The sequence below is a fragment of the Ranitomeya imitator genome, chromosome 8 (assembly GCF_032444005.1).
Source record: "Ranitomeya imitator isolate aRanImi1 chromosome 8, aRanImi1.pri, whole genome shotgun sequence".
NCBI classification, from domain to species: domain Eukaryota; kingdom Metazoa; phylum Chordata; class Amphibia; order Anura; family Dendrobatidae; genus Ranitomeya; species Ranitomeya imitator.
The window spans coordinates 117,996,733-118,024,058 of record NC_091289.1 but is presented as its reverse complement, the minus strand read 5'-3'; the positions used below and the strand labels follow the sequence as shown (position 1 = coordinate 118,024,058).

Sequence of the window (27,326 nt, the reverse complement as noted above, 5' to 3'; positions counted from 1 at the left end):
CAAATACACAACAAGTGCATATGGTCTAAAGCTGTGTGCCCTCAATGAGTTTTTGGTGACTTCTTTGTGTTGCATATTTTTGCTGCAATACAAACGCAGTGTCTTACAATCCCAGCAAATTTAATTATTTAAATTATTAATTATTGAAATCTCATGCCCAGTATGCTTATTTTTTGCTCAGATTAAATTGACGTGCAGTGCATGTTTCAATAAAGAAACATGTCGATTTTTCCTGCCAGTATGCTGAGTTATCTGTGCAGATTTTTCCATAGACTTGCATTAGATGTAGAAAATCTGCAGATGTGGAAACGCACTAAAAACACATATAATCCACACAAAACTCTATCAATAAAGTTTTGTTAAAACCAAATACCAGGAAGTATTAAAAACAAAGCTGCTATATTGAAAGTATGGCATATGAAAAACAGCAGCAACGAAAAGGTGATAAAAATACAAATAACCTAATTTACTTAATAGGTGCAGGAATGGTGGCAAAATTTGCAACATCAAAAACTCACCAAAAGCTCTTTGTGGGAACATAGCCTACAGTGAGCTCACTAAGTTCTACACATATTTTCCTGGCAATTACAGGCTTTTTAATTATGCGTTCGTGTGAATTTATTTGCTGCAGATCTAATTCTTGATGGAATTTCATCAAAACAGATAAATTCAAATTTCAAAAGATTTGCTCATTTCTAATTGGGAGAAGTTTTGCGTTGCTTCTGGTCCCGGATTTTGCAGAAGTAGCTGATGTGTGTTACAGATGAGCTCACTTTGCTGGTTGTGTGGATACAATAGCAGAACTATGAAAATTCTGACTGTCACCAACATAATGTACAATTTCATAATGGGAGGGGATGAACATAAGTATTTACTGTGTATTAATCTAATCAACAAACTGCAGATAAGTAAATTACCATTAAATACACTGTATATATATATATATATATAATATAACGCTGGGAGCGTCACTCTGTCCGAAGCCTTTATAGACTGCACAAGTGCAAGCGCCGGCGCAGTCTGGACCCTACAGAGTGACGCTCCCAGGAGATCGCGGTATGCGTAAGCACTGAACACACACCGCGATCTCCAACGGAGAGGCAGAGACGTGGCAGGAGGGTGAGTATGCTATATTCACCTGTCTGTCCTGTTCCAGCGCTGGCGCCGCTCCATCTTCCGGGTCCTCTGCCTGTGATGTTGACAGTTCAGAGGGTGCGATGACGCGCTTAATGCGCGCCGCCCTCTGACTGAACAGTCACAGCCAGAGTACCCGGAACACAGAGCGGCGCGCAGCGCTGGAACGGGACAGACAGGTGAATATAGCAAGTGCTGGGGGGCCTGACCTAGCGGTGACTCCGGCACCTGACCCCCACAGCGCGTCGGTGTCCCTGCCTGCTCAGGCCCCCCAGCACTCGGCGCCCAGCGACGATAGGTGAGTATGGTATTTTTTTTATATATCGCAGCAGCATACGGGGCAATTACTATGGAGCATCTTATGGGGGCCATCAACCATAATGGAGCAGTGTATGGGGGCATATACTATGGAGCATCTTATGGGGGCCATAAACCTTTATGGAGCAGTGTACGGGGCATATAATATGGAGCATATTATGGGGCCATAAACCTTTATGGAGCAGCGTATGGGGCATATGGAATGGGAGCAACAAATTACAGAACGGTGGCGCAGGATGGGAGCAGCACATGACAGAACGGGGGCGCAGGATGGGAGCAGCACATGACAGAATAGGGCAGCACATGACAGAACAGGGGTGCAGGATGGCAGCAGCACATGACAGAATGGGGGTGCAGGATGGGAGCAGCACATGACAGAATGGGGGTGCAGGATGGGAGCAGCACATGACAGAATAGGGCAGCACATGACAGAATGGGGGTGCAGGATGGCAGCAGCACATGACAGAACGGGGGTGCAGGATGGAAGCAGCACATGACAATACGGGGGCGCAGGATGGGAGCAGCACATGACAGAACGGGGGCTCAGGATGGCAGCAGCACATGACAGAACGGAGGCGCAGGATGGAAGCAGCTCATGACAGGATGGGGACGCAGGATCGAGCAGCACATGACAGGATGGGGGGTGCAGGATGGAGCAGCACATACCAGGATGGAGACCATATACCAATATAAATGCTCGCCACCCGGGCGTAGAACGGGTTCAATAGCTAGTACATACATATACATATAAGCCACTTTTATTTATTTATACTTTTATTTCTTACACAGAAGTCTCTAAAACAATACACAGTGAGTGACCACTATTTTATTCAACTCAATACAATTAGAGAAAACGTTGTTTGTCTATAGTTGTCTCTTCCCGGACGATGTAACATCTTGCATGTTGTTACTGTAATCACACTGAAGATTCTGCTGAACAATGAGAAATCAAACAGAATTACTGACCTATTTATGATGTCATATAAGTTATTGAGGTACATAAGCTATATATAAATACTATAGACATATAAAATAGGCCCCCTTATGCTGAAAAAAATGGCTCTAGCTCATTCAGGAATTGAGTCCATAAGGTCATTGGAGCTACAGTATACTATTGTGGCGCACCTGAGGTTCCAGTCGTCATAGAGGTACTGCACCTCAGCCAGAGGTAGGGTACTCTGCTCTTGAGTAAGGAGGAGGCACTACCCAGTACCCAAATACTAGCACCCAACACTGGACCTCTCCAGGCCAGGGAAGGACTAGGTAGAAGGTGTGGGTGGAGAGAGTGGCAGTTGTGAGGAGTTGTCATAGAAACAAGAGGGAGAAGTTAGTTAGTGAGAGGCAGAGCGAGTTGGAGCTGGGGTCTTGAGGAGTGACGATCTCGTCCCAGCACCAGAGGACAGAGAGAGAGAAGTTCCGGAAAGTTAGAGAGGAAGAAGAGGTCCTAGGGACACGTCTAGTGAGGAATCCACCTGTGGGGCCCGAATCCATGCCAACCGTAGTTGGGTGGAGGGACTAGGTCTCAGTAGGGGACCGGCCCTAGACTAGTGGAGAAACTGAGGACTCAGCTAGTAAACCTGAGACTGTGGTAATTGTTTGTGCCACAGCCACAACCACACACATTCGCCGAAAAGGGACCACATAGGATAAAAGGGACCAGGAGGACATCGCCCGACAGGATCCGAGGCTGCTAGCTTGAGACACTGTGTGTGAAGGCGCAGGGCAGGAGAAGCGAGAGCCAGCGCAGTGAGATGGCCAGAGAAGGAACATAAGAAGGGGGTCCTGGCAAAGTGTACTCCAAATTACCGGAGAGCTGGCTGGATCACAAACCCAGAAGACACAGCTCCCGGCTGGGGACTGCATATAAGAACTGTGAGTAAACTATTGAAATTGCACCCTGTTGTGTCCACAGAATTATTCCCTGCGTCACTTGCCCTGCACTACAATATTTACCATCATTGACTTTAATTCTTTAACTGCCCTGGGGCCTAGTTCTAGCCGTGGAGAGCTGTATCAACTCTTCTGTGTCACCAACTGCCCCAGTGGATCTGAACTGCAGCGTCGGCCAACTTCTTATTGCCGAACACCACAGGTGGCTTTACGAGCAAATCCCCTATAAACTTTATTTCCCCTTCATTTTATCACTTTTATTGGACGCCCAGGGCCACGGACTAGGTCACTGCTGCCATGACATCCCCTTTAAGAACCATCGGACCCGGCCCGAGTACTCCGCGGCCCTAACGGGCGCTCCACTATGGTATCTGCTAGAAAGACTTTGGAAGGGGTTGTCCGGTGAAAAAAGATATCACGTATCCTATGGTTTGGTGATAACTTATTGCTTGGAATGGGTCGGAGTACTGGGACACACACTGCTTGGCAGAACAGGGAGCTTTAATTCCAATTATAGAATGGGACAGCAGAGCACATGATTGACCACGGCTCCATTCACCTGCTGTGGGGCTGCTGGTCACTGCATTTAGCTCCTTCAGACATCCCTAAGGAGAATGAATGGAGTGGCAGTAAGATATCTGACTTTCCACTCTAGCTTTTCATGGGGATCAAAGCTCCACATTCTATAGATCGTGTTGGACCCCCAAAGAGCAAAAAGTTATTACCCACCCCTCAGATATGTGATAACTTTCTATAACTGAACAAACCTTTAAAAGTTGTGAAATGGGAACTTCATAAATTCAGAAAATTTAACAGGTGCATAACAGGATTGAGATCTGTGAACTTAAGTTAATATGACAGGTCACATTAACCTGTTAAAGAGTCATTACAGCATCTAAGGGGTTATGTGAGGTGGATCAGTGTATTTTTTTGTTCTAGCTGTTACCTGGGAGTTTTTGAAAACTTTTGATTTGGTGACTAATTTTATCACAAAAATGGCATGCACAAAAGTATAGATGATTTTTTCCCGAAAACTGTTTCAGAGCCATTTATAAATTTATTCAGGAAAAGTCAGTACATGCAGTCTCATTTCACACCTCTTTAAGGAAATCTGTCACCAGGTTTTTGCTACCTAATCTGAGAGCAGCATAATGTAGAGAACCCTAATTTCAGCAATGTGTCACATAATGGGATGCTTTCTGTAGTTTTGACAAAATCACTCTATTATCAGCAGGAGATTATCACTAGAGGACTAGAAAACCTGCTGCCATGTAGTCCTCCAAATTTATGAGCTCTATCCTGTAAAACCCCACTCCCACCAGTGATTGGCTGCTTCCTGCCTTGGCACAATGTACATAGAAAGCTGCCAATCAGTGGCATGGGCGGGGTTATGCAGAGCTCAGCATTCAGAGACCTGCTAGATCTGCAGCATGTAAAATAGTTTTTAATCAAAACTGCAACAACCAGTAAAGTAAATGATACATCATTGGAATCAGGGTTTTTGCCCCTATATCATGCTGCTTTCAGATGGAAAAGAGAAAATATAGAAACAGATTCCCTTTAAAGTTATTATGATTTCTTACAACTAGGCAGCCTTTACAATTCAGCATCTACTGGTTCAGATTCCCCATGTATACTACTGCAGAGGGATTAACATATAATTAAGTCTTCAGAAATCATATAGTCCCACTGATTTTTTTTTTCAATTGGAAGTTGAAATATTTTTTTTCTTTACTTTACCTATACATTTTGGATAGATCAGTTCTTTTTCAGCACATGTTCCAGTTGGTTGACGATCACGATGACTAAATCCATTCTTACATTTAAACTTAATTGTTTCCCCGATTTCATAGAAAACATCCGTATTATGAACTTCGTCCAATTCTAAGTTGTTTCCATCAAGTTTATCTTGATCTATGCGGCAAGTTTCTATGAAATCAAATGGTAAATATGAGATCCACATAATAATCATTGTAATGTACATCAACTTTACTGTAAACCTCGATAACTGTCCTATAAGTTATTTTGTTTTATTACTTAATGACCCTCCATACTTTAGCTTCCTCTGCATAGCGCACTGTTCTGAGTACTTATTTTTAACCTGTCGGCTCTTTCTATTTAATGAACTGATCTATCTAATGACCCACATATCTCCTCCCCTCTTTTGCAAGTCAAATTTATGTATGAGAGAGCCAGGATGATTATCTCTAAAATGAAGGTAGTCTCACATTTGAAGCAGTCGTGGATGTTGACATACGGAGTCTGAAAGCCAAAAGATCAAAGTATTCTTACACTTTTGCTTGTTACTATATTTATTAATGACTTGTAGGGGGCATACAGAGAAGAATTTCATTATTTACAGATTACACCTATGTTTGCAAGGTAATCCACTGAAGAAGATAACTTTAGTGACAAGTAGTGATGAGCGAGCATGCTCGCCACTATTCGGTGCTCGCCCAAGCATCTCACTGCTCGAGATGCTCAGAAATCGCTGACTATTTCCTGGGTTGCTCGGACAGAGTTTGGACCCCAACCTGCATATTTGATGCTCTTTAGAGAGCCAATGAACATGCAGGGATTGTCTGCCACACACTGTAATGCCGCAGCCATGTTGGTTGTGGCATTACAGTGATTGCCTGGCCGCACAGCGTCATCAGGTCTATATCAGACCTTTGCCGCCATGCTCGTCTCAGTCTGCTCCGGAATCAGGCAGTGCAGGGAGAGATGCTGCTGAGCTAGGGAGAGATTTGTTTGCTTCGTACTTAGTGTGGGTATACCAAACATAATACAAATATCCATCTCAACTAACAGTCCTTCTGAGGACTAATAAAGCTGCATATACAGTATATCAGTGCTAGGCAGGCAGGCAGTGTATGTAGCAGACTGCAGTGCATGTAGCAAGAGGGTCCATTCCAGTTCTGTCTGTTGCTGCCTATTATATATATTTCTAGACATAGTCCCAGGAATTAGGGGCCAGGAATATTTATTGGGGATCTTAATTCTGATTATTTGCTTTAAAAGCAATCTAGAGAATTCCGTTTTTCTGCTCCATTTGCGTGTTGGAATTGCAGAATACAGAAAGATCCTTTCCATATTACAGCACTAAAAATCCAGCTATTTTAAACTGGGGTTTGTCCGTCACACAGATCACATATCAGTGCACTCAAAATTGTGCCATTTCATTCCTCCATTTACATTTTTTGCAGTGTCTTACCCAAGTTATTGACACCAGTTTGGTGAAAAAATAGTAACCTACAGGCCATATTTTTTAAGCTGGGGTTTGTCCATCACACGGTCACATATCAGCAAGCTCAAAATTGTGCCATTTCAGGCCTCCATTTACATTTTTTTTTGCAGTGTCTTACCCAAGTTATTGGCATCAGTTTGCTGGAAAAAAAAAGTTACCTACGGGCCAGATATTTTAAACTGGGGTTTGTCCATCACACGGTCACATATCAGCAAGCTCAAAATTGTGCCATTTCAGGCCTCCATTAAAAAATTTTTGCAGTGTCTTAGCCAAGTTATTGACACTAGTTTGCTGAAAAGAAAGTTGCTTACTGGCCAGATATTTTAAACTGTAGTGTCCTTCACACGGATAACATATAAGTTTGCTCCAAATTCAGCCATTTGTAGTGAACGTGGAAAATATTGTCCTCCATGTAAAATGAGCAAGGTGCATGTCAAGGGATGGGGAACTGGATGTGATAATGCATGCAGAGGCCGAGGATGTGGGCAAGCTGAATTTGTGCCACAACAAATAACCACATCTTCTCGCCCGACATACCTGTCCCAATTACTAGGGGACCACAACTGCACACCATTATTGAACCAAGAGCAGTTTCAAAAGGTTATTGATTGGATAGCGGATAATGCTTCCAGTCACTTTGCCACCACCAAAACCACCCTGTGTTCCACATGGTCACGTCTCAGTAGCCGTGAGTCTGGACCGCATATTCCTCACCCTGATCCTCCTTCCTCCCACTATGCCGAGTGCCCGGAGAAAACTAATCCCACAGTTGGCCACTCTGAAGAGCTATTCACTTTTCCATTTATAGATTTGGGCCTCTCACCCGGTCTACTTGAAGCGGGGTAAGAGGAGATCGAATGTAGCGTTGGCCAAATGTTTGAGCAGCCACGGTCACATGAAGGTGAAGGTGGGAAAGTGTCACAAAAGATGGACGATGATGAGACACAATTGCAAAAAAGTCAGGAGGAAAACCAGGGTGTGGAAGTGGAAAACGAGGTGGTAGATGATATAGTAACTAACCCAAGATGGCAGGAGGACATGCAGAACGAGGACAGCAGCACACAGGGGGAGGGAGGCATAGCACCTCAACAGGAAGGAAGAAGCAGTATGTTGGCCAATGACAGAAGGCGGGCAACTGTTCCTCGTAACACCAACACGGTGGAAGTTGCGAGTCCAACTTTTAGGTCTTCCCGAGTCTGATTGTTTATTAAAGACTCTGCTGATAACCCCAAAAAGGCCATTTGCACTGCCTGCCAGACCAGCATCAGCAGGGCTAGCAAAACTACCAGCCTGACAACAACCAGGATGATCAGGCACATGGCAGCAAAGCACCCGACTTTGTGGGCTGAACCCCAGGGTCGAGGTACAGTGTCTGTGGGTGACACCACTGCTATTTCTTCTGTTGTGCTTGCAAGCCAATCTCCTGTCCATAGTGCATGCAAAGATGCCTCCTGCCCTGCACCTGTCTTTGCACCCACTCAACTAGCACCATTATCAAGCACGTTCACGTCCTTGTCCCAGCGTTCAGTTTTCCATACCTCAGTCCTTGGAGCGCAAGCGCAAATACGCAGCCACACTACTAAATTTTCAATTTTCGCGACTGCTTGCACTCAAAATGTTGCCTTTTAGGCTCGAGGGGACAGAAGCTTTCCACAACCTGATGGCGACGTCTGTCCCTCGGTACTCGGTCCCCATCTAGCACTATTTCTCCCTGTGTGCCTTCAAGGCATTACACAAGCACGTGTTCCACAACAATAGCTGTGCTGCCCTCAACAATGCAATTACTGGGAAAGTCCACCTAACCACGGAAACGATGACAAGTGCTGTGGGCAGGAACGGTACATTTCACTGATAGCACACTGGGTTAACATAGTGAAAGACAGTCGGACCTTGGGATGGAACACATCCTCCCTTCACTGATGATTGTAGGCCCTATGTCAATCATGGTTGCCCCTATGGTCTACAGCTCCTGCACCTCATCCCTCTCAGCCTCCTCTTCAGCCTCCATCTCCAAAATGACCAAAACAGACACAAGCTGAAAGCACTGCAGCACTGCCTCAGCTATGCGGCAACAGGCTGTGCTGAAGCGAATATGCTTAGGTGACAAAACGCACAATGCTGAATAGTTGTGGACAGCTCTGAAAGACTGGAAGATCTGTGGCTGACACCACTGAACCTACAGCCAGGAATGGTTGTGTGTGACGATGATCGGAACCTGGTGGCACTGAGGCAAGCTCACACACGTACCATGCCTGGCCCATGCGTTTTACCTCCTGGTTCAGTTTCTAATGCTTGAATTAAGAATTTTTGAGAGGCCTACCTTTGGAGACACGGGGGTCAGCGGATGTCCTAGTACGCTAGCTGAAACTGCATGGACCAGGGATTATCTCACCGAATGCCTGCTCTACTTTGACCATGGGCATAATGCTACTCAGACAACACAGGGTGAGGGTAAAATGGTGTGCCAATACTTTATTGAACCACAAAACAGGTAGATAACATGTAGAACAGTCCTAGCAAAATACCCAAAATGGTTAAAATTATAGTCTCAACTTTCCACTGACTCGCATGGCAAAGAACAGCTGAGACTTCAGAGTTTACAGGGCATGTGGCACGCACAGAGGGACGTGGTAACGACAAACTTAGGAAGAGGACAGTCCATTGAGATACAAAGCCAGTTTACTGGATGGTCACAACCTGGCTTCTCCGAACATCTCCAGAGAGCCAGGTGACTGGCGAGTCCCATTTCTTGCCCCTACAAATGTATCTATGGGGCTCAGGTGATCACTGGGTACAAATCCTGACTACGCCAAATGTATCCAAGGATTTGCGATGGTCAATGGAGCCGATCTGTATTCTTCCAGCCGGGGGCCGTGGTCCTCTAAGCTAGAATCCTGTAGACTGACATATCTGTGTAACTCGTGATGGAGCCATGATGTCTTGACTGCTGTACTATAGAGAGTCTCTGGTTCTTTGCATCTCTGGCTGTCTGGATGGCTGGCAGTATCTCTGTCTGATGTTACAAAGGCTTATAACCTGTTTTTACAGTTAATAGCTGTCCTTCATCCAGTATTCACGGGTAAAGGGGAAGAATGGTAAACTATTGCATAGTTTTTTGTCCTGTTTTGAAAGTCAACAAACTGCCTGTCTTTAACAATGTATAATCAACATATCATCAAACATCATTGTCCTATGATCCTGTATCAGTACTCATTCATGATAAGAGCAATATATGTTACAAAAAATTGTCAACTTACAAGTCAATATTACAGGCTTACATGAGCAAAAGTCTGTATTCTTTACCAACCAGAAAGAAACACATAAATTCAAAAGCTTACATATACATAACAGTCTATACTTTCTGGCTTGCTGAAAATAGATGACTGGTTGACTAAGATAAAACATTGTGTCTTCACATTACCTCAGACATTCTTTGCTAAATATGTATACCTCCAGAGGTAAATGTTTTTCAGCACATGCACACACACACATATATATATATATATATATATATATGTTTTTGCACCCATATAGTTGTAAGGAAAGTTTTATCCTGGGCCCAGTATAATGACAGGCATTGTGTCCATAGTGGGCCATTAGAGGGGGCACTGTAGCATATAGTTAGAGTAGGAGGGGATCAGTGCATAAGTATAGTGTAGCTTCCTGGTATGAGTCAGTCAGGGCCTTGGCGCCCGTGCAGCTCACTGGGCTGCCTAGCCAGAAGTCGCTGTGCCCCGTAACATTAAAGAAGGGGGGCCCAGCATCGAACAGCTACAAAGAAGGATTCCTCTAAGAGGAAAAGCGAATAGAAGCACTGCAAATGCAGCCGAAGCAAGTCTGTCCGTGTAGAGCAAGAAGAAAGGTGGGCATGGTCACTGCACACGATATGTGGCAGATTTTTGCCTGGGCGGCAGTACTTAGAACCAGGGAGAAACGGTATAGGACTGCCCCATGTGAGGCACGAATTCCAGATGGAATAGATTCTGCGGGACCGAAAGAAGCAGTCGAACCCAGCGCTGAATATAGAGAAGGAAAGGACAGAGCAGAGAAGAATGTGTTGTATGCATTACCCGAAATGCCTGTAATTGATCAAGCTGTGCTGAGTAAAGAAGTTGTCATTGAAGTTAACCTCATGTGTGTCTCATTTGTGTGTCTCATTTATTCCGAAGCCGACTGTGAGGAAACCACTCCCGTACCGGGCAAGTCTAGATGGTGCAGAAACCCAGCACAGAGGTAACGCAGCGGAGAAATGTGAACTTTTATGGGGAAGGGCCAAGGAGCCATACAAGGATTACTGTCGGCCATGACTATCGCTCTAGCACCCCCTGGCCCTTCCTTCATGTACTCAGAATTTCATCATAGCAAACAAAATTAACTGATTTAATGTGTCCATTTGTAGTTTTTCCTTAGTATCTGTATGTAAGAGGTAGTGGTAGGAGACTTTACGTTACTGAACCTGGAATTACTACTTCTGAACTCTCCAGTGCTTTGTTTCCAACCATTACTAGATATTTCTTGTGGTATGTTTGAGGGCATTGTCCTGCCGGAAGGCCCATAACCTAGGATGCAAACCAGCTTTTTGTCATTGGGCACTACATTGGGACCCAAAATCCTTTGGGAATCTTCACATTTCATGATGACTTGCACACAGTCAAAGCACCCAGGACCACAGGCAGCAAAACAACCCCAAAATATCTTTAAGATCTACCATATTTGACTCTAACTGCTGTGTTCTTTTATTTGTAGCCTCTTTTCGTTTACAGTAAACAGTGGGATGATGTACTTTACCAAAAAGCTCTATCTTAAGGTACCGTCACATTTAGCGACGCTGCAGCGATATAGACAACGAGTCGATCACTGCAGCGTCGCTGTTTAGGTCGCTAGGAGACGTCAAACACGGCAACACCAGAACGATGCAGGAGCGATCCAGTGACGTACTTATCGTTCTCACTGGTTGTTCGCTCCATTGAAAACCATTGCAGGCATCGTTGCTTTTGCTGTCAAACATGATGAATCACGCCGACCTGACGACCAAATAAAGTTCCTGACTTTCAGCGACGACCAGCGATGTCACAGCAGGATCCTGATCGCTGCTGTGTGTCAAACACAACAAGATCGCTATCCAGGATGCTGCAACGTCACGGATCGCTGTCGTTCTCGTTGGAAAGTTGTTCAGTGTGAAGGTACTTTAAGTTTGGTCTGTGCATAAGACACCTGCTGGCCATTTATCAGTAGTATTGCAGACTGCTGGCCCTCTGACAATAGTAAGGGCCTCTTGTTGTGAATTCTGTTGTCGAACTCCCTCCTGTGGTCGTGAATGGTACTTCTGCGAGTTCTGTCCATGGACTCCCTCTGGTGGCTGTGAGTGAAGCTGCTGCTTCTGAGGTTCCTTAAACAGGTGACGTGGTTTATCCTTTGGTTGGCTGCTCTATTTAACTCCACTCAGATCGTTACTCCATGCCAGCTGTCAATGTTCCTGCATTGGTTCAGTTCGCTCTTGGATCTTTCTGGTGACCTGTCTTCTCCAGCAGAAGCTAAGTTCCTGATAGTTATTATTTGTTCATTGTTTCCTTGTCCAGCTGGTTATCATGATTTTGTCTTGCTAGCTGGAAGCTCTGGGATGAAGAGTGGCATCTCCGCACCGTTAGTCGGTGCGGAGGTCTTTTTGCACACTCTGCGTGGTCTTTTGTAGTTTTTTTTGCTGACCGCAAAGATACCTTTCCTATCCTCTGTCTGTTTAGTAAGTCTGGCCTCCCTTTGCTGAAACCTGTTTCATTTCTGCGTTTGTGACTTTCATCTTTACTCACAGTCAATATTTGTGGGGGGCTGCCTTTTCCTTTGGTCAATTTCTCTGAGGCAAGGTAGGCTTTATTTTCTATCTCTAGGGCTAGCTAGCTCTTAGGCTGTGAAGAGGCGTCTAAGGAGAGTCAGGAACGCTCCACGGCTATTTCTAGTTGTGCGATAGGATTAGGGCCTGCGGTCAGCAGAGCTCCCACATCCCAGAGCTTGTCCTGTGTGAGTTTAACTATCAGGTCGTACCGGGTGCTCCTAACCACCAGGTCCATAACAGCCTCCTGATGGCCCTCTATAAATAGTGGGAGTCACCTGATGGCCTTGAGGAAAAAAGTCTTGTCACTTTCAGAGTCCCGCCTTCATAAACAGGATGTGTTTGATCATGTGTCACACACCACATGCCCAGATAATGTAATAAAATGTTAAAATTACATTTCTTTGTGAATGTTTTTTTTCACCATTGAACATAATGCAAAAACACTATGTGTGAACATAGCCCATGGGTATGGAGGAGCAGTTTTTTCTCTTATTTATTTTGCCCTATATACAAGTCATTATACTGGAAAGAATTTTCTTAACATTTTTTCCAGTAAAATCCATTTTATCTTCAGTTTTGTACATTTTACTGACAGTTTGTAAAAGTCACGCAATACTCTGACAACATTGTTCCCAGCAGCAACCCAGGATTCAGAGATATATGTTGGGTCTTCTCCATGCTGTTCTTATGCCATTTCAGCACTGTTTTCATTGAGCAACTTTGACAACCCTCCAAACCTCTGGGGGGGCTGGGGGTGGAGGGGTTGCAAAAATGTCCACGTTTCCCATTGAATTCCATTATACTCGTTACTTGGGTCGAGCATTTTGATTTGCTCGATTCCAGTAACAAGCACCCAAGCATTTTAGCGCTTGCTCATCACTATAAAAGATAAAAAAGGCCATTTTTAACTTTGCACAAAATTCATGAACCACATGCAACATTTTCATAATCTTATCGCAAACAACCACAAGCGAATAACACAAGTCAAAAAGGATGAGTTTGTTTAAAAAAAAATTCTCAAATGATGAATGTATTCAGGATGTTAAAAATAAAAATAAGAGTATCAGCCTCTGTGCGACTTATACAGTACAACCCTGACACACTGCATTTTCAGATTTTTCCCTTCACCTTTTAGGCCGGCGTCACACTAGTGAGTTTTTTGGACGTATGAGAGGTGCTGCTGTATTTTACTGATCCGTATTATACGGTCTTGTACGGCCGTAGAAAATCGCAGCATGCTGCGTTTGTCACCATATTGCGCAAAAAAATCGCCAATGAAAGTCTATGGGGGCGGGAAAATTACAGATTACACACGGACCATGCGTGTGACTTGCGAGAAATACGCAGCGGCGTTCTCTAGTAAAGCCGGCAATTCAGTGCGGTGTACAGTAAAATCACACTGACAGAATAGAATACAATAGGTAGAATAAATGTCTACACATAGAATAGGTATATATATATATATATATATATATATATCTCAGCGAGACACAAATATATATATATATATATATTTATATATATTTACATTTACTTCAGCGCAATATAGCAGAAAAGCCGGTAATTCAATTGTCGGCTTTTCATTTCTCCTTCACAAACCCGACATGATATGAGACATGGTTTACATACAGTAAACCATCTCATATCCCTTTTTTTTTGCATATTCCACACTTCTAATGTTAGTAGTGTGTATGTGCAATATTTGGACGCTCTAGCTGTTAAATTGAAGGGTTAAATCGCAAAAAAAAATTGGCGTAGGCTCCCGCACAATTTTCTCCGCCAGAGTGGGAAAGCCAGTGACTGAGGGCAGATATTAATAGCCTAGAGAGGGGCCATGGTTATTGTCCCCCCTGGCTAAAAACATCTGCCCCCAGCCACCCCAGAAAAGGCACATCTGGAAGATGCGCCTATTCTGGCACTTGGCCACTCTCTTCCCATTCCCGTGTAGCGGTGGGATATGGGGTAATGAAGGGTTAATGCCACCTTGCTATTGTAAGGTGACATTAAGCCAGATTAATAATGGAGAGTCGTCAATTATGACATCTATCCATTATTAATCCAATAGTATGAAATGGTTAATAAAACACACACACACATTATTACAAAGTACTTTCATGAAATAAAGACACAGGGTGTTGTAATATTTAAATTGACTCTTAATCCACCTGAAGACTTTTCCCAGGCTCGAGCTCATATGAGGACATCCAGCAGAGGGCACATCACCGTGACTCAAAGTAACTACAGGTCACCCTGCTTCCCATTCATTCCCTGGGGTTTTACAGCCACAAGCAACTGCATTAGCAGAGCTCCTGGCTGTAAAATGATTTAACCCCTTCAGATGGATTTACATCGTGGGACTTGACCTGTTATGAACTGGTGATTCAGAACCACAACAGACCTGGTGGTTAAGAGCACACAAAGTGACCTGATAGTTACTAATAACATCGGACGAGCTTTGAGACGTGGGAACTCTGCCGACCGCAATCCCTAATCCTATCACACCACACTAGAGGTAGCCGTGGAGCGCTCCTGACCAGACCTAGGCGCCTCAGCACAGCCTGAGAAACTAGCTAGCCCTGAAGATAGAAAAATAAGCCTACCTTGCCTCAGAGAAATTCCCCAAAGGAAAAGGCAGCCCCCCACATATAATGACTGTGAGTAAAGATGAAAATACAAACACAGAGATGAAATAGATTTTAGCAAAGTGAGGCCCGACTTACTGAATAGACCGAGGATAGGAAAGATAGCTTTGCGGTCAGCACAAAAACCTACAAACAACCACGCAGAGGGCGCAAAAAGACCCTCCGCACCGACTAACGGTACGGAGGTGCTCCCTCTGCGTCCCAGAGCTTCCAGCAAGCAAGAAAAACCAATATAGCAAGCTGGACAGAAAAAATAGCAAACAAAAGTAACACAAGCAGAACTTAGCTTATGCAGTGAAGACAGGCCACAAGAACGATCCAGGAGAGAGCAAGACCAATACTGGAACATTGACTGGAGGCCAGGAACAAAGAACTAGGTGGAGTTAAATAGAGCAGCACCTAACGACTTAACCTCCTCACCTGAGGAAGGAAACTCAGAAGCCGCAGCCCCACTCACATCCACCAAAGGAAGCTCATAGACAGAACCAGCCGCAGTACCACTCATGACCACAGGAGGGAGCTTGACCACAGAATTTACAACAGTACCCCCCCCTTGAGGAGGGGTCACCGAACCCTCACCAGAGCCCCCAGGCCGACCAGGATGAGCCAAATGAAAGGCACGAACCAGATCGACAGCATGAACATCAGAGGCAAAGACCCAGGAATTATCCTCCTGACCATAACCCTTCCACTTAACCAGTTACTGGAGTTTCCGTCTCGAAATACGAGAATCCAAAAACTTCTCCAATATATACTCCAACTCCCCCTCAACCAAAATCGGGGCAGGAGGATCAACGGATGGAACCACAGGTGCCACGTATCTCCGCAACAATGACCTATGGAATACATTATGGATGGAAAAAGAAGCTGGAAGGGTCAAACGAAAAGACACAGGATTAAGAAACTCAGAAATCCTATATGGACCAATGAAACGAGGCTTAAACTTAGGAGAGGAAACTTTCATAGGAATATAACGAGACGACAACCAAACCAAATCCCCAACACGAAGTCGGGGACCCACACAGCGCCTGCGGTTAGCGAAACGTTGAGCCTTCTCCTTGGACAATGTCAAATTGTCCACTACATGAGTCCAAATCTGCTGCAACCTATCCACCACAGTATCCACACCAGGACAGTCTGAAGACTCAACCTGCCCTGAAGAGAAACGAGGATGAAAACCAGAATTGCAGAAAAACGGCGAAACCAAAGTAGCCGAGCTGGCCCGAATATTAAGTGCGAACTCAGCCAAAGGCAAAAAGGACACCCAATCATCCTGATCAGCAGAAACAAAACATCTCAGATATGTTTCCAAGGTCTGATTGGTATGTTCAGTGTGGCCATTTGTCTGAGGATGGAAAGCCGAGGAAAAAGACAAATCAATGCCCATCCTAGCACAAAAGGCTCGCCAAAACCTCGAAACAAACTGGGAACCTCTGTCAGAAACGATGTTCTCCGGAATGCCATGTAAACGAACCACATGCTGGAAAAACAATGGCACCAAATCAGAGGAGGAAGGCAATTTAGACAAGGGTACCAAATGGACCATCTTAGAGAAGCGATCACAAACTACCCAAATGACCGACATCTTTTGAGAGACGGGGAGATCCGAAATACAATCCATAGAGATATGTGTCCAGGGCCTCTTCGGGACCGGCAAGGGCAAAAGCAACCCACTGGCACGAGAACAGCAGGGCTTAGCCCGAGCATAAATCCCACAGGACTGCACAAAAGAACGCACATCCCACGACAGAGACGGCAACCAAAAGGATCTAGCCACCAAATCTCTGGTACCAAAGATTCCAGGATGACCAGCCAACACCGAACAATGAACCTCAGAGATAACTCTACTCGTCCATTTATCAGGGACAAACAGTTTCTCCGCTGGGCAACGGTCAGGTCTATTAGCCTGAAACTTTTGCAGCACCCGCCGCAAATCAGGGGAGATGGCAGACAAAATTACCCCCTCTTTGAGAATACCCGCCGGCTCAGGCAAACCCGGAGAGTTGGGCACAAAACTCCTAGACAGGGCATCCGCCTTCACATTTTTAGAGCCCGGAAGGTACGAAACCACAAAGTCAAAATGGGAGAAAAACAGCGACCAACAAGCCTGTCTAGGATTCAACTGTTTGGCAGACTCGAGATACGTCAAGTTCTTGTGATCAGTCAAGACCACCACGCGATGCTTGACTCCTTCAAGCCAATGACGCCACTCCTCGAATGCCCACTTCATGGCCAGTAACTCTCGATTGCCAACATCATAATTACGCTCAGCAGGCGAAAACTTCCTGGAAAAGAAGGCACATGGTTTCTGTTATGAAGGCAATCCAGTAACACAGTGTGCCAGTAATCAGAGCACATACAGTGATCTGACAATAACCCAAAAACAATAGAACGAGCTCTGAGACGTGGAATCTCTGTAGACCGCAATACCTGAACCTATCCTAAACACAACTAAAGGCAGCTGTGGATTGCGCCTGACACTACCTATGCAACTCGGCACAGCCTGAGGAACTGACTAGCCTGAAGATAGAAATACAAGCCTGACTTGCCTCAGAGAAATACCCCAAAGGAAAAGGCAGCCCCCCACATATAATGACTGTTAGCAAGATGAAAAGACAAAACGTAGGGATGAAATAGATTCAGCAAAGTGAGGCCCGATATTCTAGATAGAGCGAGGATAGCAAAGAGAACTTTGCAGTCTACAAAAAACGCTAAAGCAAAAAACCACGCAAAGGGGGCAAAAAGACCCACCGTGCCGAACTAACGGCACGGCGGTACACCCTTTGTGTCTCAGAGCTTCCAGCAAAAACAAATAGACAAGCTGGACAGAAAAAACAGCAACAAAAGCAAAGAAGCACTTATCTAAGCAGAGCAGCAGGCCACAGGAAAGATCCAGAAGCTCAGATCCAACACTGGAACATTGACAAGGAGCAAGGAAGACAGAATCAGGTGGAGTTAAATAACAAGGCAGCCAACGAGCTCACCAGAACACCTGAGGGAGGAAGCCCAGAAGCTGCAGTACCACTTGTGACCACAGGAGTGAATTCAGCCACAGAATTCACAACAGGTTTCATCACCGAGCCATCAGAACTTCTTTGCGACAAAACAGCCCCTGCTCCAATCTCAGAAGCATCAACCTCGACCTGGAACGAGAGTGAAACATCTGGTTGGCACAACACAGGGGCAGAAGAAAAACGACGCTTCAACTCCTGAAATGCTTCCACAGCAGAAGAAGACCAATTGACCACATCAGCACCCTTCTTGGTTAAATCAGTCAACGGTTTAGCAATACTAGAAAAATTATTGATGAAGCGACGATAAAAATTAGCAAAGCCCAGGAACTTTTGCAGACTCTTCAGAGATGTCGGCTGAGTCCAATCATAAATGGCCTGAACTTTAACAGGGTCCATCTCGATAGTAGAAGGGGAAAAAATGAAACCCAAAAATGAGACCTTCTGAACACCAAAGAGACACTTTGACCCCTTCACAAACAAAGAATTTGCACGCAGGACCTGGAACACCATCCTAACCTGCTTCACGTGAGACTCCCAATCATCCGAGAAGACCAAAATATCATCCAAGTATACAATCAGGAATTTATCCAGGTACTCTCGGAAGATGTCATGCATAAAGGACTGAAATACTGATGGACCATTAGAAAGCCCGAATGGCATAACCAGGTGCTCAAAATGGCCCTCGGGCGTATTAAATGCCGTTTTCCATTCATCGCCCTGTTTAATACGCACAAGATTATACGCACCACGAAGATCTATCTTGGTGAACCAACAAGCCCCCTTAATCCGAGCAAACAAATCAGACAGCAGCGGCAAGGGGTACTGAAATTTGACCGTGATTTTATTCAGAAGGCGGTAATCAATACAAGGTCTCAGCGAACCATCCTTCTTGGCCACAAAAAAGAACCCTGCTCCCAATGGCGACGACGACGGGCGAATATGACCCTTCTCCAAGGATTCCTTTACATAACTCCGCATAGCGGCGTGCTCAGGCACAGATAAATTAAACAGTCGACCTTTAGGAAACTTACTACCAGGAATCAAATCGATAGCACAATCGCAATCCCTATGCGGAGGTAGGGCACTGGACTTGGGCTCATCAAATACATCCCGGTAATCCGACAAGAACTCTGGAACCTCAGAAGGGGTGGATGATGAAATAGACAGAAATGGAACATCACCATGTACCCCCTGACAACCCCAGCTGGACACAGACATAGATTACCAATCCAATACTGGGTTATGGACTTGTAGCCATGGCAACCCCAACACGACCACATCATGCAGATTATGCAACACCAAAAAGCGAATCTCCTCCTGATGCGCAGGAGCCATGCACATGGTCAGTTGGGTCCAGTACTGAGGCTTATTCTTGGCCAAAGGCGTAGCATCAATTCCTCTCAATGGAATAGGATACTGCAAGGGCTCCAAGAAAAACCCATAGCGCCTAGTAAACTCCAAGTCCATCACATTCAGGGCAGCGCCTGAATCCACAAATGCCATGACAGAATAGGATGACAAAGAGCAGATCAAAGTAACGGACAAAAGAAATTTCGACTGCACCGTACCAATGGTGGCAGACCTAGCGAACCGCTTAGTGCGCTTAGGACAATCGGAGATGGCATGAGTGGAATCACCACAGTAAAAACACAGCCCATTCCGACGTCTGTGTTCTTGCCGTTCAGCTCTGGTCAAAGTCCTATCACATTGCATAGGCTCAGGTTTATGCTCAGATAATACCGCCAAATGGTGCACAGTTTTACGCTCATGCAAGCGTCGATCGATCTGAATAGCCAAAGACATAGACTCATTCAGACCAACAGGCATAGGAAATCCCACCATGACATCCTTAAGGGCTTCAGAGAGACCCTTTCTGAAAATTGCTGCCAGCGCACATTCATTCCATTGCGTGAGCACAGACCACTTCCTAAACTTCTGACAATATATCTCTACCTCATCCTGACCCTGACACAGAGCCAGCAAATTTTTCTCTGCCTGATCCACTGAATTAGGTTCATCATAAAGCAATCCGAGCGCCAGAAAAAACGCATCAATATTACATAATGCAGGATCTCCTGGCGCAAGGGAAAATGCCCAGTCTTGAGGGTCGCCACGTAATAAAGAAATAATGATCTTAACTTGCTGAACTGGGTCACCAGAGGAGCGGGGTTTCAAAGCCAGATACAGTTTACAATTATTTTTAAAACTCAGAAGCTTAGCTCTATCTCCAGAAAACAAATCAGGAATAGGAATTCTTGGTTCTAACATAGAATTCTGAACCACAAAGTCTTGAATATTTTGTACTCTTGCAGTGAGATGATCCACACAAGAAGACAGACCTTTAATGTCCATCAATACACCTGTGTCCTGAACCACCCAAATGTCTAGGGGAAAAGAAAGACAAAACACAGTGCAGAGAAAAAAAATGGTCTCAGAACTTCTCTTTTCCCTCTATTGAGAAGCATTAGTACTTTGGGCCTCCAGTACTGTTATGAACTGGTGATTCAGAACCACAACAGACCTGGTGGTTAAGAGCACACAAAGTGACCTGATAGTTACTAATAACATCGGACGAGCTTTGAGACGTGGGAACTCTGCTGACTGCAATCCCTAATCCTATCACACCACACTAGAGGTAGCCGTGGAGCGCTGCTGACCAGACCTAGGCGCCTCGGCACAGCCTGAGAAACTAGCTAGCCCTGAAGATAGAAAAATAAGCCTACCTTGCCTCAGAGAAATTCCCCAAAGGAAAAGGCAGCCCCCCACATATAATGACTGTGAGTAAAGATGAAAATACAAACACAGAGATGAAATAGATTTTAGCAAAGTGAGGCCCGACTTACTGAATAGACCGAGGATAGGAAAGATAGCTTTGCGGTCAGCACAAAAACCTACAAACAACCACGCAGAGGGCGCAAAAAGACCCTCCGCACCGACTAACGGTACGGAGGTGCTCCCTCTGCGTCCCAGAGCTTCCAGCAAGCAAGAAAAACCAATATAGCAAGCTGGACAGAAAAAATAGCAAACAAAAGTAACACAAGCAGAACTTAGCTTATGCAGTGAAGACAGGCCACAAGAACGATCCAGGAGAGAGCAAGACCAATACTGGAACATTGACTGGAGGCCAGGAACAAAGAACTAGGTGGAGTTAAATAGAGCAGCACCTAACAACTTAACCTCATCACCTGAGGAAGGAAACTCAGAAGCCGCAGCCCCACTCACATCCACCAAAGGAAGCTCATAGACAGAACCAGCCGCAGTACCACTCATGACCACAGGAGGGAGCCTGACCACAGAATTCACAACATTGACCTGAACGACGGAAGGTATGGATATTGTTGTTTTTTTATTTTTCCTTTTTTTACAGAACGAGGGTCTTCAGGTGGATTAAGAGTCTAACAAAATATTACAACACCCTGTGTCTTTATTTCATAAAAGTACTTTGTAATAATGTGTGTGTGTTTAACCATTTCATACAATTGGATTAATAATGGATAGGTGTCATAATTGACGCCTCTCTATTATTAATCTAGCTTAATGTCACCTTACAATTGCAAGGTGACATTAACCCTTCAATACCCCATATCCCACCTCTACAGGGGAGTGGGAAGAGAGTGGCCAAGTGCCAGAATAGGCGTATCTTCCATGTGTGCCTTTTCTGGGGTGGCTGGGGGCAGATGTTTTTAGCTGGGGGGGGGGCAATAACCATGGACCCTCTCTAGGCTATTAATATCTGCCCTCAGTCACCGGCTTTACCACTCTGGCAGAGAAAATTGCACGGGAGCCCACGCCAATTTTTTCCGCAATTTAACCCTTTAATTTAATAGCTAGAGCGCCCAATGTTTGCACATACACACTACTAACATTAGTAGTGTGGAATGTGCAAAAAAAAAAGGCATATGAGATGGTTTACTGTATGTAAACCATGTCTCATATCATGTTGGGTTTGTGAAGGAGAAATGAAAAGCCGGCAATTGAATAACTGGCTTTTCTGCTATAGCGTGCTGATTTAAATATAAATATATATGTGTCTCAATGACATAAATATATATATATATATATATATATATATATGTTTTACCGAACATTTGAGCCCATAAATCCATTGTATGTCCGTATTGCAAGCCTGCGAGAAAATCTCGCAGTACGGATGCCATACGGATTACACACGGAAGATGCCATGCGCAAAATACGCTGACACAACCTGCCTACGGATGACATACGGATTACTATTTTGGGGACTTTTCTTTTTAATACGCTGAGTGTGACACCGGCATTAGTCAGAGGTCTTTTAACTCTTCACATGACTACTTTGCCTAATCATGTTCATCAGCTATCAGCTTTCCACATTGCAGCTGTGTGAGCAGAGTCTAAATCAAAGTTTCAATTTTAATCAATATCAGAACCAAGGAGCATGTTAAAAACAAATTAATGAAGCTAAGAAGAAGATGGTTAGCAATTTATTTAAACTATAACCCCTGGCAAAAATTATGGAATCACCGGCCTTGTAGGATGTTCATTCAGTTGTTTAATTTTGTAGAAAAAAAGCAGTCTGGCTTTTATAACAGATTGCAGTCTCTGAGGCATGGACTTAATGAGTGTCAAACAGTACTCTTCATCAATCTGGCTCCAACTTTCTCTGATTGCTGTTGCCAGATCAGCTTTGCAGGTTGGAGCCTTGTCATGGACCATTTTCTTCAAGTTCCACCAGAGATCCGGACTATTTGCAGGCCATGACATTAACCTTATGTATCTTTTTTCAAGGAATGTTTTCACAATTTTTGCTCTATGGCAGGAAGCATTATCATCTTGAAAAATAATTTCATCATCCCCAAACATCCTTTCAATTGATGGGATAAGAAAAGTGACCAAAATATCAACATAAACTTGTGCATTTATTGAGGATGTAATGACAGCCATCTCCCCAGTGTCTTTACCTGACATTCAGCCCCATATCATCAATGACTGTGGAAATTTGGATGCGCTCTTATAAGGCAGTCATCTTTATAAATCTCATTTTAACGGCACCAAACAAAAGTTCCAGCATCATCACCTTGCCCAATGCAGATTCATGATTCATTACTGAATATGACTTTCATCCAGTCATCCACAGTCCACAATTGCTTTTCCTTAGTCCATTGTAACCTTTTTTTTTCTATTTCGGTGTTAATGATGGCTTTCGTTTAGCTTTTCTGTATGAAAATCCCATTTCCTTTAGGTGGTTTCTTACAGTTTGGTCACAGACGTTGACTCTAGTTTCCACCCATTCATTCCTCATTTGTTTTGTTGTTCATTTCCTGTTTTGGAGACATATTGCTGTAAATTTCCGGTCTTGACACTTTGATGTCTTCTTTGGTCTACCAGTATATTTGCCTTTAACAACCTTCCCATGTTGTTTGTATTTGGTCCAGATTTTAGACACATCTGACTGTGAACAACCAACATCTTTTGCAACATTGCTTGTTGATTTACCCTCTTAAGAGTTTTATAATCTTCTCCTTTGTTTCAATTGACATCTCGTGTTGGGGGGGATCCAAGATGGCCACGGTGCAGAGAGGACATCCCTAAATGTGCTCCAGCTCTGCAATCATTATCTGTGATAACCACACTTGCGGAGAACCTGAAAAAGAGCCATAAGTGCTGCATCTCCCCCACTAAACAGTTTGTGACTTTCCAAAGAGGCTACCTACCTCTCTCCCTGGCTTCTGGGAATCCCTCCCTCCCCCCTCCAGCGTTACCGCTAATCAACGGACCTGATGCTTACTGGAGCGGCTGCCGATCAAAGGAAACCATGCTCTCCCCTCCTGCTGCTCCCACTGAGTGGACCGTTTGTTGCTGCAGACCACAACGGCAGACCTTCCCGAAGAGGCACCGCTGCAAGGTAAGCGCTGAAGAGCCCACTGTAGTAGAGGCCTACTCCACCTCCTGAAGCCGCGGCCTCAATTTTCAGCGTGGCTGCTGACCGCGACCGACTACATACACTCAGAGACATTGTTGAAATGGAGGTGGGGAGTGAGAGAGTGTTTGTGGAGGTTGAGATCTGCTTCTATATCAATCTAAGAAGCAGAGAACACTGCTTCTGAGCCAGGGTAATAACACAGCAGTTATACAAATAACAGCACGAGAAAGCACATGAACTTTCTATCCTTCAGCACAATATACTGGACTCTTATCTGAGATTCTTTGTCCTTCTGCTAATTTGATAACATTGAGCTAAATAGCTCTAGAAGAAACTAGGCCTGTATAAAACTATTTTACAAATAAGATCTAATCATAAATCATCCAAAACAGCATAATAGATATTAAATCTACCACTACCGACTTTTAGCACCTATTATGACTAACTAAGCTCCCAAAGTTGCGGGCTGGGGGAGATTATTGAAGCTGAACATTAAGAGACATTACGAAGCCTATCAAATTAACCATGGGAAAATCTGGGGTTAAGTCCTTACGAGGAACCTTAAAATCCACTAAATCTATAACCCAAGTTGATGTGGATAAATTCCTAAAAAAAGCAATCTGCCATGCCTGATCCTACTAAATCTCCAAGACATATAGACTTACAAATGGAAGAGGATTCAGACTCAGACCTTGAGAGTGATTCTGATTTGGGAGGAAATACGAAAGACAATCTTGTGACTCACTCATTTATTAAAAGAATACTTTCTAAAGCAATAGAAGCTATAGGAAAATAATTGGCCAAAATAAAACAGGATCTGTCGCAACAGGGTCATAGATTGGAGGCGGACGAAGACACCCAAACATCAATGACACAACATACCAATACCCTACTGAATTGCCTCAAAGACCACAAAACACAGATCCCACGGGATGTAATATGCCGTTTTCTTGACTACTGTATGAAAGAGCTTATTCTTCGCCAAGCACGAGAAACACAAGAAGTCACGTATGAAGACTCACAAATAAGACTATTCCAAGACCTATCGGCAACAACGCTGAAAAAAACGAAGGATCCTAAAACCCTTTACGGAGGCTTTGACAATAAAAGGACATCATTTCCATTGGCTGTTCCCCTTTGCAATCTTCATCACGGCAGGAGCTAAATAACTCCAAGCCAGAACATCCACGGACATCAAAGAACTATGCAAGACCCTAAATATCACCCTGGATGCATACCCAGATCTGGAAACATTCCGTGCAGCATCAGAGCACCAGCCACTACCAACCCTGTGGCACCTTACAGGGACTCCCAAATCCTAAAAACTGAAAAGGAAATCAACAAAGACACCACCTTCAAAAGAGGACCCTGAAATAACCTGATCTCAGGACCTAACTAGTCATCTCCAAGAAGATTAACCTGCTGAATGCAGGTCCTAATATTAATGATTCGTCACTAGTGTTAAGCATTCCGATACTGCAAATATCGGGTACTGCCCGATATTCGTGGTATCGGAATTCCGATACTTTCAGTATATCGAATACCGGAGTCGAAAGTTCCCATAGTGCAATGAGCCAGTTTGATTTGATGAGGATTCCTAAGAAGTGTGGGCACATCCTGTTATGCATGTTAGGCATGTAAGTAAGGGCATGGCTGTGATTGGCTGCTGAAATGATGTCATGATGCACTATAAAAGACGCTGCCGCCATTTTGGGTTCACTCTGCTGTGAATTCAGTTAGGGACAGGACACTGCTGTTCTGAGGGATAGTTTGAGATAGCGATTTGTTTCATTGTGCTTTACACAGGCTAATTTAGCAACCGCTGTGTGAGAACCTTTTTTTTGCCTTGCAGCGCTGTTCACGGCTGTCTGCAAGGTCTGTGTGAGAGTGCAGCTCACGCTGTCGCCTGTTCTGCAGCCACAGCTGGTTGTAGTCAGCTCAGCGTGCGTCTTTGCCTCATACTGTTCCATAGTCCTTTTTTCAATTAGTGATGCCTGCTGCACATTTTTTCTGATTTAAAAAACTATAGGGAGAAAAATACTTTATCTAAAAAACTAATTAAAGCTGCCAAAAAGGAAACAGAGAAGCACATTGCTAAGGAGAGTAAAACTAATCCCAAACTGTTCTTCAACTATATCAATAGTAAAAGAATAAAAACTGAAAATGTAGGCCCCTTAAAAAATAGTGAGGAAAGAATGGTTGTAGATGACGAGGAAAAAGCTAACATATTAAACACCTTCTTCTCCACGGTATTCACGGTGGAAAATGAAATGCTAGGTGAAATCCCAAGAAACAATGAAAACCCTATATTAAGGGTCACCAATCTAACCCAAGAAGAGGTGCGAAACCGGCTAAATAAGATTAAAATAGATAAATCTCCGGGTCCGGATGGCATACACCCACGAGTACTAAGAGAACTAAGTAATGTAATAGATAAACCATTATTTCTTATTTTTAGTGACTCTATAGCGACAGGGTCTGTTCCGCAGGACTGGCGCATAGCAAATGTGGTGCCAATATTCAAAAAGGGCTCTAAAAGTGAACCTGGAAATTATAGGCCAGTAAGTCTAACCTCTATTGTTGGTAAAATATTTGAAGGGTTTCTGAGGGATGTTATTCTGGATTATCTCAATGAGAATAACTGTTTAACTCCATATCAGCATGGGTTTATGAGAAATCGCTCCTGTCAAACCAATCTAATCAGTTTTTATGAAGAGGTAAGCTATAGACTGGACCACGGTGAGTCATTGGACGTGGTATATCTCGATTTTTCCAAAGCGTTTGATACCGTGCCGCACAAGAGGTTGGTACACAAAATGAGAATGCTTGGTATGGGGGAAAATGTGTGTAAATGGGTTAGTAACTGGCTTAGTGATAGAAAGCAGAGGGTGGTTATAAATGGTATAGTCTCTAACTGGGTCGCTGTGACCAGTGGGGTACCGCAGGGGTCAGTATTGGGACCTGTTCTCTTCAACATATTCATTAATGATCTGGTAGAAGGTTTACACAGTAAAATATCGATATTTGCAGATGATACAAAACTATGTAAAGCAGTTAATACAAGAGAAGATAGTATTCTGCTACAGATGGATCTGGATAAGTTGGAAACTTGGGCTGAAAGGTGGCAGATGAGGTTTAACAATGATAAATGTAAGGTTATACACATGGGAAGAGGGAATCAATATCACCATTACACACTGAACGGGAAACCACTGGGTAAATCTGACAGGGAGAAGGACTTGGGGATCCTAGTTAATGATAAACTTACCTGGAGCAGCCAGTGCCAGGCAGCAGCTGCCAAGGCAAACAGGATCATGGGGTGCATTAAAAGAGGTCTGGATACACATGATGA

General features: G+C 44.2%; 1 protein-coding gene across 2 annotated transcripts in view; it reads right to left on the bottom strand.

The window, feature by feature from the left end:
• Positions 1 to 2,194: 2,194 nt before the first annotated feature.
• CFH (complement factor H) overlaps positions 2,195 to 27,326 on the bottom strand; it is a 906,401-nt gene continuing 881,269 nt past the window's right edge. Inside the window, exons 24-25 of one of the 2 annotated variants that reach the window (XM_069737284.1) lie at positions 5,083 to 5,271; positions 2,195 to 2,385 (exon numbers count right to left, since the gene is read on the bottom strand). In XM_069737284.1, the coding sequence (XP_069593385.1) occupies positions 2,369 to 2,385; positions 5,083 to 5,271 (206 nt within the window). In that variant the 3' untranslated portion in view covers positions 2,195 to 2,368. The remainder of the gene's footprint in view (positions 2,386 to 5,082; positions 5,272 to 27,326) is intronic. The other variant, XM_069737285.1, reaches the window with a different exon arrangement.